General features: G+C 35.2%; 1 protein-coding gene across 8 annotated transcripts in view; it reads right to left on the minus strand.

Annotated features, from left to right (window-relative positions):
• The window catches only part of ATP11B (ATPase phospholipid transporting 11B (putative)), a 129,120-nt gene that overhangs the window by 80,202 nt on the left and 36,507 nt on the right, over window positions 1-12,411 (minus strand). For all 8 annotated transcript variants that reach the window (XM_042956602.1, XM_042956595.1, XM_042956601.1 and 5 more), the window contains exons 5-9: window positions 6,931-7,038; window positions 6,612-6,740; window positions 5,668-5,771; window positions 2,499-2,546; window positions 251-315 (exon numbers count right to left, since the gene is read on the minus strand). In XM_042956602.1, the coding sequence (XP_042812536.1) occupies window positions 251-315; window positions 2,499-2,546; window positions 5,668-5,771; window positions 6,612-6,740; window positions 6,931-7,038 (454 nt within the window). The remainder of the gene's footprint in view (window positions 1-250; window positions 316-2,498; window positions 2,547-5,667; window positions 5,772-6,611; window positions 6,741-6,930; window positions 7,039-12,411) is intronic.

Genomic DNA, 12,411 nt, shown 5'->3' on the forward strand with positions numbered 1-12,411 from the left:
TCTTCTTAGCAGTGTTTCACAAGTATCCACAAACAACAGAGCCAGGTTCTAGCCTATTATTCAAAAATAGGAATCAACAACAAAAATATACAAAATTATTTTTACACAATCTTTGTAAGAAAATTATCCTAGACAATATTTGATTAAGTAAATTATCCAACCAAAAGACCACAAAAGCTATGTTTTAAAAAATATTTTATATAAAGCATCAACACGAATCCATAATTAGAAATTTTCAATATATACAAACCAAAAATTTCCTTTGTATTTTTTAACCTGGCTCCACGAAGCAAGAGACTCTCTGGCCCCAGAGGCCTAAGGGGGATTAAAAAAAAAAAAAAAAGTTGAATATATTAAAAATTCAATTACATTCTAAAATGGCCACCTTTAGCAGAAAATACCTGAACATAGTTATAACTCTGCTTTCATATAAAACCAAAATCTCAGTTACTATAAAGCAGTTTAGGTCAATTATGATGTTAGTGACCATAACAACAAATACCTGCTTTAGCATTTCAGTCACTTTAAGATCAGTGGCTCAGAAATAAGATTACCCCTGTAAATAAACTCACAAAGCCATCTGTTTCAAGATTTTTAAACATAAAACACAGCAAAAGATTAACCAATGATTAAAAATGTTTAACATGATGAAATTTTAAATTTATGAACAAAATTAAAGGTTCTAAAATGCAATATAAACATGAATTATAGTATGATTTGTGTATAAATGCATCAATTCTGCATAATTAAAATTATACTGGATTATAAAACAAAGTAGTAAGTGAGTTAGTACTTTTTCTAGGCAAGATCAACTATAACTTGACTACTTGCATTGCATACTTCTTGGAGCACAGGTCTTCTTGCTGTTTGAATTTCTCTCCATAAAGGAGAAATAAAACGAGAAGGAATAACTAGAAAGGAAATTGTATTTTCTTAGTGATAGAAAAATGATAAGACTGTTATGGATAAGTAAAAAAGCCTTAATTTTGTTGATATTCCTTATGTTTTTCTGAAACATACATATCCAGTTACCCAAATCAAACAGAATCTGAACCAATTCTGAAGATGTCTGCAAATCCAAACACTCTAAAAAATCTAATGAACCAAAGAGGCCCACATTTTGGGACATGGTTAACAAGTATGATTTTATTAGATAGTCATATTTGGAGCACACTCCATGGATATTCCAAAATCAATTATTAAGGAGGCATAAAATAGCTTTTTCCCACTTGGTACTGGTTCCAACAATGAACAGAAAAACTTTGAGCTCACACTGGCATATAAAATTGGAATATAATGATAAAAAGCTTCAAATTAAAAGATAATTCCATCAGCTCACTCAGGCTGCTTCAGCAAAGAACATGGCTAATCTTTTTAACCATTTTAAGGGCTGGGTAATATAACTGATCTTTTGCTTTACCAGCCACAATATCTTAATGCAATTCAGATATGTATCCACATATATATCCCACTATGTCACTCTAGAAATCAAAATAAAAGCTAGTTATAGTTATCCAGCAGGGGATCCTACATTTACAAAGACCTTGTTAAGGAGTTTACTGAATGTGCTACTATGTTAATGTTTATTAAAAATGTGAACTGGTGTCGAGGCATCATGATATTTTTTGGTGGCTTGTCTTGAGGATTTCATTTAAAAAATGCTTACCTCTTCATGTCAGCAACTTATTTCATGCAGCCAGTATTAACTGAACATGTCTTTAGAAAAGAGGTACAATGCTAATTGGATTAGAAGTTCAAGGGCTGATTCCAAGATTTATTCTAAATTTGGCTTTGTGGTCATGAGTAACAATGTAATCTCAATGTATCAGCACATTTCTGAAATAATTTAAAAGCCTTTCATGTAGGGGCCAGAAATTAACCTGAATATTGAGGGCAAACACACCAACACAACCAACTAAAAAAAATACCAATCAAAAGAGTAAATAAGAGGATTTATATTGGCCACTAAATACTGTAGTTCTTGCTGAATAATTCTGAAGTGAAGAAGACAATAATATTTATACTTGTCAAACATTATATAAAACATTTTTTGTACTCTAGACTTCCAGTGTGGTGGGTTTAAAGGTGTAAAAATTTGAATAAGAACGGCTATTTCCTTTTGTTACTATCTAACACTGTAAGAAAAAGAAATACAAGTACACAAATAATCTTGCTAAACTATTTTTATATCATTTCATGGGATTTGTTTTATCCTTACTTCTTCTGCTACAAATTATTAGATGAAATGCTAAATGTTTTTATTTTTATTTTTAATTAAAAAAAAATTCTTTAAGTAATCTCTACACCTAATGTGAGGTTTGAATTCATGAAGCTGAGATCACGAGTTGCGTGCTGTTTGGACTGAGCCAGCCAGGCTTCTAAATTAATCCTTTTCCATGATATGCTGCCCAATTACCTATTCTCCCTTTAATTTGATTTTAGTCCCTCCCAACACACTGTCACATAAAAGTAACTGGATAATGCAAATGTATTCTTACCTTACAATTTCTTCCATTTGCTGAGTTATTATCATTCTTCCCATGAATCTATCAAAGAATTCAACATGTTACAAAAAAGCCAATGATATATTACCTATGACACCAATGGGTGAAGCATTTTTGACAGTTTTGGCACTATTCTTACACATAAAACAAAACTAACCTTTTGTATATAGGAATGGTCCATTATTTCTGTTAGAGATTACATAAGTAAATACTTATCAGTCATTAAGCTTTTTTTTTTTTTAATTTTTTTTAATGTTTATTTATTTTTGAGACAGAGAGAGACAGAGCATGAATGGGGGCGGGGCAGAGAAAGAGGGAGACACAGAATCGGAAGCAGGCTCCAGGCTCTGAGCCATCAGCCCAGAGCCTGACGCGGGGCTCGAACTCACGAACCGTGAGATCGTGACCTGAGCTGAAGTCGGACGCTCAACCGACTGAGCCACCCAGGCGCCCCTCATTAAGCTTTAAAAAACTGAATATCTTGCCATCTCTACTCTAGCTATGAATAAGGTAAATGAAAAACTGTTTTTAAAATGATAATGCAAATTTCACATATTATTACTAGTTTAGTCATCATGAGAATTTATATTTCTATACAAAGATGAATGTATTATCTAGCCCACAATGAATGCTCACACATTTTATCACAGTTTATTAAAGTCTACTGTGACTAGAATCATTCATTCACTCACTGACTCATGCATCACTGAATAGTCACTGAACAATGACACTGTGTGAGTTAAGTGGTGGGGACAGAGTAGTAAGCAAAAACCTATCCGTGAACTCCAGACCTTCTATAACTTTTGGTTGCCTGAAATCTAGAGTGAGTGGCCTGGTCTGTTATCATAATGGATGTTCACAGCTTGGCTTTTCAGTTCCAACTTCCACAACCAGAAAAGCTCCACAGCATAGTCAATTCAAGGATGCAATCACTTTCTACTATAGTGAGGCAAATTCTAAGTTGAAACAAACTATAGACAGAGCTTTCATGTTAATCGTTTAAACAAAGAAATTGGCAGTCCTTTCTAAATGTCCCTATTATTACTGCCTCCCCCCCCCCCCCCCACCACCCGTTTCCGAGTCACAGATGCTTGCAGACTTTGGCTTTATTGTTTCTTGCTAATCTCCTACTTCTATCTACTTCCTTCAGCACCCTGTATCAGGGAGCTTTTTTTTTTTTTTTTTTTTTAATCTCCACTTACTGGAATTTTATGTAGTCCTGATTTCAGCCTTAATTTTGGATTTAGATTCAAAGAACCAATTCAGCTGCCATTTCCCTGGGCATCTTTCAGAGATGATGTGTGATCAGCTCAATTTTGCTGCGTTAAATTCCAACAACAGACCTATTTTCCTTAATTTCATTTGTCCTGTTATCCTTGATTCTAAGGTACTCCTATCTATTTACGCCAGTTACATACTGGATTAACTCATTTTGCACTTTCCTTAACCATTTCTCCAAACCCACACTTAAATTTGATTCAACATAGAAATAGCTGCATTACTCTCTTTTCTGATTATAAAGACTACATACATTGAAACACACACATTTTATAAAATGATTCAGACAATTTAAAAAGACATCAATAGGGAAACAACAATGACTGGTAATCCCACTACTCAAATATAAACACTGTTAATGTTTTGGAGTATGTTTTCCACTTTTTTTTCATCCGTATATAGACACATATATATTTTAAAAACAAAATGGTATCATGCCATAAGTATTGCTGGTAACATTTCCTACCACTTAATACGTCCTGTCAAAAACATAGATCTACATTATGATTTTCATTTCCTCCAATTTTGTATTTAAATTGTAGTTAGTTAACATATAATGTAATATTGGTTTCAGGAGAATTTAGTGATTCATCACTTACACACAATACCCAGTGCTCATCATAACAAGTACCCTCCTTAACACACATCACCCATTTAGCTCATCTTCCATCCATCAACTCTCAGTTTGTTCTCTATCATTAAGAGTCTCTTATGGTTTGCTTCCCTTTCTTTTTTTTGCCCTTCTCATATGTTCACCTGTTTTGTTTCTGAAATCCCACACATGAGTGAAATCATATGGTATTTGTCTTTCTCTGACTTATTTTGCTTAGCATAATACACTCTAGTTCCATTCATGTCATTGCAAATGGCAAGATTTCAATCTTTCTGATAGCTGAGTAATATTCCTGTGTGTGTGTGTGTGTGTATACACACCACATCTTATATATTCATTGATCTATCAACAGATACTTGGGTTGCTTCCATGTCTTGGCCACTGTAAATAATGCTGCCATAAACACAGGGGTGCATACATTTTTCCAAATTAGTGTTTTCATTTTCTTTAAATACCCAGGAGTGGAATTACTGGATCATACAGTATTTATATTTTTAACTTTCTGAGGAATTTCTATACTGTCTTTCCACAGTGCTTGTACCAATATACATTCCTACCAACAGTACATGAGGGGGTTCTCTTCTCTTTATATCCTTCCCAACATTTGTTACTTCTTGCCTTTTTGATACTAGCCATTCTGCCTGGTGTGAGGTGATACCTCATTATGGTTTTGGTTTGCATTTCCCTAATGCTCAGTGATGCTAAACATTTTTTTCATGTGCCTGTTGACCATCTATAGGTCTTCTCTGGAAAAAGGTCTATTCAGGTCCCATTTTTTAAGTTCTTTATATATTTGGATATATTGTGCATATATATACACAACTGCTTACTGTATATATTATTTGCAAATATCTTCTCCCATTCATTAGATTGCCTTTTTCTTTTGTTGATGGCTTCCTTTGTTGTGCAAAAGCTCTTTATTTTGGTGTAGTCCCAATAGTTTATCCTTGCCTTTTTATTTCCCTTGCATGAGGAGACATATCCATAAATATGTTGATAGAGAGGATGTCCAAGAGATTACTGCTTAAGTATTCTTTTAGGAGTTTTATGGCTTCAAGTCTCACAGTTAGGTCTTTAATCCATTTTGAGTTTATTTTTGTGTATGGTATAACAGTGGTCCAGTCATAAATGTCTACTTTGCTCATGACAATAAAAATTAGTCCAATGCTTTTGTAATGTCTGAAAGGCCAAATCCTATTAGGGCTTTAATCCAATAATTCTACTTTTGCAGCTCTGTCTTTTCTTAGGGAATAATCCAGTACTATGCCATACCTGTACAAGTCTGCTTCTGGTTGCTGACATTCTATCACAGCTACAAGAGTGTCCAAACTGGCAACTGTTTGTAATACTGCTGTTTCGGGAACTGCCACGTGTGTCTGGGAAAATAAAAAAACCAAAAAGGATTACATTGCAGTTTCAGGATCCAAATGGGAACTTAGATATCATCTATGTCAAATCTCTTTTCAGATGAAATTGTAGCATACTGTACTTGAGATCACTTAGGAGAAAGAAGATTGTAAAATAGTTAAGTAGCAAAAGGAGCTACTGAGGTTACCTATCTAGAGAAGCCATTTGGATATAAAAAAATTAAGTGTGGGGTGCCTGGGTGGCTCAGTTGGTTAAGCATACAACTGCAGCTTGGGCCATGATCTCATGGTTCATGGGTTTGAGCCCTGCGTTGGGATCTCTACTGTCAGCACAGACAGAGCTTGCTTTGGATCCTCTGTCCCCCTCCTTCTCTGCCCCTCCCCTGCTCACGCTCTTTCTCTTAAAAATGAATAAACATTTAAAAAAAAAATTTAAATGTGTTAAGTCACTATCGCTCAAAGTTTATTATGAAGCAATTTAATAGGGAAAAATGTGAATTTTCACTTTTATGCTCTGAAAACAGAAAAACTGAAATGTGTCCCTTATCTAATTTTAGTATATGTGCTGCCGAAGTGAGCACATCCCTTATCTAAAAAAGTACCAGAATATTAAAGGATTACATTTTTCCTAAAAACACTTTCCACTTTTCTTTAACTTGCCTAAAACCAAATGAGGCTATCCTTGAAATAAATACATACTATTATTTCTTTTTTAAAAAGTTACCATTTTTAAAGTTTCAGTGATTTAAAAAATTTTTCCCTTAGCAGGTTAAACAAAGGAAAATATCACTATAACCCAAAAACATTCTGTTCACCCAGGGCAACACTCAAACATATGCATGTACAAACCTTCAGGTTAGTTTCTCCATCCAAACTAGCAGTTGTAACGTGACAAGAACCATCAAGCCGATCTGAGGACAGAAGCACCAAATCTGCAGGGAAAATTTCATCTTTGGCTATTCGAACAATATCACCCACCTATAAGGAATTATGGGGGAAAAGTGAATATATAGATTTTAAAAGGCAAAGACTTATTTTTACTGATTTCTAAACAGATGGCCTATCAATATTTTAATACAGGAAAGCAAGCTTTTAACTAAAATATAATAGATTAGAATGTGTGATACCAATATATATAATTGATTTCTATTATTTACTAAAGGCATACCCGAATGTTTTTTGATCTAGTTTTTACAAGGCCACCACTTCGAACAACATAAACAGGAGCTCCATTTACTTCATTATCTGAGTTATGTCGTAACCAATCTTCATATCCCTATTAAATATTAAAGAACAAAAAAATACCCTTTTTAATATAATTAGAAGATACTTTTATCAAATGAGAAAACAAAACATAAAAACTTATCCAAAACATTTTATTCAACAGAATTATATTAGGCTAGTCTGATGCATACATTCATAGGTATTTGACATTCTTACTAGAAACATTCTTTTTCCTTGGTGTCATTACACATATTCCTGGTTTTCATAGTACCTCTCTAGTTACTCCTCAATTTCCTTACAGGAGGCTCCTTCTATGTCACCTTTATGGATCCCTTTTTCACCCTTCTCTTTCTACTACAAGATTTCTTCTATCTCTGTGTCTTCCAAAAAATCCTGAAATTTGTCTCTCTAGCCTGTATCTCTTTTCTGGACTCTAAACCTGAATATCTGCATTCTTAATATCTCCATTTTGATATGTCATAATAAGCATTTCGAAACTAAATTGATGATGTTATCCCCCAAATCTGTTGCATTTCCAATGTTTCCAATCTTGATAAATGGCATCACCATCTACCAAGTTGCTCTTAGAAGAAATCTGAGGAGTAATTCTTGATTCTTACCTTTTCCTAACACCTATTCAGTTTAGAGGTTCCACGGCTTCTATGTAAAAATGATATTTTAAAATTTATTTATTTATTTATTTGGGGAAAGAAAGTGTGGGTGTAAGTGGGGAAAGGGCAGGGAGAGAGAGCAAGAGAGAGAATCCCAGGCAGGTTCTGCAATGTCAGCATGGAGCCCGACATGGGGCTCAAACCCATAAACCATGAGATAATGACCTGAGCCGAAATCAAGAGTCAGACACTTAACTGACTGAGCTACCCAGGCACCCCTAAAAATGATATTTTTAAATCATAAAATATAAATTCACAGAGCATTATTATATACAACAGCAAAAAAAAAAATGAATAGATTTTGAAACTGAGGTTGAGTTCTTTCACCTTCTTAACCAACAAGCCAACAGAATTATAATATGTATTTCAAAAAAAATATGGTAGGCTAGGGGTACCTGGGTGGCTCAGTTGGTAGAGCGTCCAACTCTTGATTTTTACTCTGGTTGTGATCTCACTGTTGTGAGATTGAGCCCTGTGGGCTTTGTGCTGGGTTTGGAGCCTGATTAAGACTCTCTCTCTCTCCCTCTCTCCCCTCTCCCACAGAAACATGTGCATGCTCATGTGCTTGCTCTCTCTCAAAAAAAAAATATGGTAGGCTACATGCATCATCATTAAAAAGGGACACAGACATAAGCATTTCAGAAAGAATCCTTTGATTAAATATTTAAGGAGTGGTAATTTTTTTTTACTTTATTTTTTTAATTTATATCCAAGTTACTTAGCAAATAGTGCAACAATGATTTCAGGAGTAGATTCCTTAATGCCCCTTACCCATTTAGCCCATCCCCTCTCCCACAGCCCCTCCAGTAACCCTCTGTTTGTTCTCCATATTTAAGAGTCTCTAATGTTTTGTCCCCCTCCCTGTTTTTATATTATTATTGCTTCCCTTCCGTTGGGTCATCTGATTTATGCCTTAGTCCTCATATGAGTGAAGTCATATGATATTTGTCTTTCTCTAATTTCACTTAGCATAATGCTCTCTAGTTCCATCCACGTAGTTGCAAATGGCAAGATTTCGCTCTTTTAGATTGCCAAGTAATACTCCATTGTGCGTGTGTGTGTGTGTGTGTGTGTGTGTGTACATACATACACATCTTCTTTATCTATTCATCCATCGATGGACATTTGGGCTCTCTCCATACTCTGGCTATTATTGATAGTGCTGCTATAAACATTGGGGGTGTGTGCCCCTTCAAAACAGCATACCTGTATCCCTTGGATAAATACCTAGTAGTGCAATTGCTGGGTTGTAGGGTAGTTCTAGTTTTAATTTTTTGAGGAACCTCCATACTGTTTTCCAGAGTGGCTGCACCAGTTTGCATTCCTGCCAGCAGTGCCAAAGATATCCTCTTTCTTCGCATCCTCACCAACATCTGTTGTTGCCTGAATTGTTAATGTTAGCCATTCTGAAAGGTGTGAGATGGTATCTCATGGTGGTTTTGATTTGTATTTCCCTGGTGACAACTGATGTGGAGCATGTTTTCATGTGTTCGTTGGCCATCTGGATGTCTTCTTTGGAGAAGTATCTATTTAGGTCTTTTGCCCATTTCTTCATTGGTTATTTGTTTTTTGGGTGTTGAGTCTGATAAGTTCTTTATAGATTTTGGATACTAACCCTTTATCTGATAGGTCATTTGCAAATGTCTTCTCCCATTCCGTTGGTTGCCTTCTAGCTTTGCTGATTGTTTCCTTCGCTGTGCAGAAGCTTTTTATTTTGATGAGGTCCCAATAGTTCATTTTTGCTTTTGTTTCCCTTGCCTCTGGAGACATGTTGAGTAAGAAGTTGCTGCAGCCAAGATCAAAAAGGTTTTTGCCTGCTTTCTCCTCAAGGACTTTGATGGCTTCCTGTCTTACATTTAGGTCTTCTTTCCATTTTGAGTTAATTTTTGTGTATGGTAAAAGGAAGTGGTCCAGGTTCATTTTTCTGCATGTCGTTGTCCAGTTTTCCCAGCACCACTTGCTGACGAGACTGTCTTTATTCCATTGGATATTGTTTCCTGCTTTGTTAAAGATTAGTTGGCCATACATTTGTGGGTCCATTTCTGGGTTCTCTATTCTGCTCCATTGATCTGAGTGTCCATTTTTTGTGCCAGGAGTGGTAATTTTTTTTTTAAGTGGAAAAGACTTCTTGTGCTATTTCGGAGAAAATTTAAGAACTCAACGGTGTAGCATAAGTACAGAAAATGGAATGATATCCAAGAGATAGGGTTAAGTGATCAAAATAAGATATAGAATGTGTTGTGTTCTATGCTATTATTTGTTTAAAAAAATGCCTATGTGAACACTCTGCATGGATATTGGGACTAATGTACAAATATATCAAGGGAGGAAAACTAGGAGGGTGGGGGGTTAGGAATATAAGAGGCTTTTACTATATGCTATTTTGTACTGTTTCCATTTTTTAAAAATATATACACATCTATTACCTAAAAATATTACAACAGTATAAAATATAAAGCAAATATTAAAGATTGCTGGGGCGCCTGGGTGGCGCAGTCGGTTAAGCGTCCGACTTCAGCCAGGTCACGATCTCGCGGTCTGTGAGTTCGAGCCCCGCGTCAGGCTCTGGGCTGATGGCTCGGAGCCTGGAGCCTGTTTCCGGTTCTGTGTCTCCCTCTCTCTCTGCCCCTCCCCCGTTCATGCTCTGTCTCTCTCTGTCCCAAAAATAAATAAAAAACGTTGAAAAAAAAAATTTAAAGATTGCTTTGAAGGTCTATTTTTTTCCCCAGGAAGAAACCTTTTGGGAAAGCATTTTTAAGCTACTCAAATTACACTGACCCCAGTTAAGATGTGGTATGTCAATTACAGGGAAATTTAACTGAGGGTCAAAATATCTTTTCTGAAACTGTCAAAAAGCAAAATTCCTTTTACAGTCAGATGACATTAATAGCTGAGCAACAATGATAAAAACATTATCTTTTAAAACACAAGTTCACAAATTCTAATTCATCCCACATATTTACAGCCAGATTGTTTCCAAAACATCATTTTAATTCACTACCTTGTTCAAAACCCCCTCAATAACTCTCAATGCTTACAGGAAAGAATCTTCCAGCCTACATTTCCAGTATTATCTTTTAATACTTTCCTCTACAGGGTCAAACATTTATTCAGACATGTCATTCCCCAAAATAGGTCTTGGCTTTTCTTCCATTTGGGCCTTTGTTTAAATTGTTTGTTTCTATTTCACCTCCTTCACCAACTGTTATTTTACTAATATTCCAAGTCTCTTTTCTATTATTTATTCCACAAAACCTTCCTTATCTAAATGAAGGGTTCCATCCTTTCTCTGAACACCTACCGTTCATTAGCTCTTACTAGTACCTTATTAAACTGTAATTGTTGTTGTGTTTGGTCCTACCTTCCCTGCTTCATAGATTTTAAGTTCATAGAGGGCAAAGACTATGACACCTACCATAGCACTATATCTTGCATTATACAACTAGAGAGAAGACTTAATATGTAAATATGTTTGGAAAAAGTTAAAAAAACAAAGTAACAATTTAATTCATATTAAAGTATAAATAACTGATAATAAAGCTTTTCCTATTTTGATAAAAGTACAAACGCAGACTAAAAGGGGGAGAAGGAAGGTAAGAACATAGTAGCTTTCACTTTTATAATTTTTCCAAAATTTGTTCTACTAATGTATAGTGATGGATATATAAACCTGAACGATACACTCTGGTATGAGTGTGTTTCTTAAATGAACAAAACTTAGGAACAGAAAAAACTCTTGAGTTCTGAAATCGTTTCTGAAAAACGGAGAAAATCTTTACAGATCAAATTTTCTCTTTGAAAATTATGACCTTTCATATTTCCTCTTTTGCCTTAGTTGTCAAGATGTGTCAAGAACTTAACTGAAATAACCATACTCACACAGGTTTGAGGTAGTCTTCCTACTTTCTATCTTTAGATTTCATGTGTTTTTAGTTAACTCATTTTTGGAAGAAGGCTGGTTGTCAATTGTTATTATTATAGTAAACTCTCTTAATTTGCAGATATAAATTCACCAGCATTCTCAACTCAGTTAGTGGTATCACATTTCAATTAAACCCAGTCTCTATTTGGCCAAATATACTGGAAAATCAGGGCAATAAGTATCACAGCATTTTACACTGCTTTAAAAAATGTTCAATGACGGGGGGGAGTCTGGATGGCTCAGTCTGTTAGGCATCTGACTCTTGATTTTGGCTCAAGAGATTGAGCCTCGTGTCAGGCTCCATGCTAACAGCATGGATTCTCTCTCTGTCCCTCCACCAGCTCGCGTGTGTACACATGCGTGCTCTCTCTCTCTCTCTCTCCCTCTCTCTCAAAATAAACATTAAAAAAAATTCAATAGGTTTATTCATTCATTTATTCATCTATCCAACAAATGCTTTTTGAAGGTCTAATATGTACATGACTTTGTTCTGGTCTTTGGAAATAATCTGGTATATAAAACAAAGTCTATGCACTCACAGAGCTAAACATTCAAATGAGGGCCAACAGATAAAGTAATAAATATTTATTCAACAGAACAACAGGTAGCAACAAATGATATGAAGAAAAAAGACCAGACCAGAAAATGAGAGAGTGACATGGTGGTCACGAAAAGCCTAAGATATCCAAGTGGAAATGTTGCATGAGCATTTGTATATGTGTAGCTGGACTTCAGGGAATAGTTTCAGGATACATATCAATTTGAGAACCATCAATATATAAATGGTACTATAAACCACTAGACCAAAAGAAATCACCTAAAAGGAAAATAT

Source organism: Panthera tigris, chromosome C2 (assembly GCF_018350195.1).
Source record: "Panthera tigris isolate Pti1 chromosome C2, P.tigris_Pti1_mat1.1, whole genome shotgun sequence".
NCBI lineage: Eukaryota > Metazoa > Chordata > Mammalia > Carnivora > Felidae > Panthera > Panthera tigris.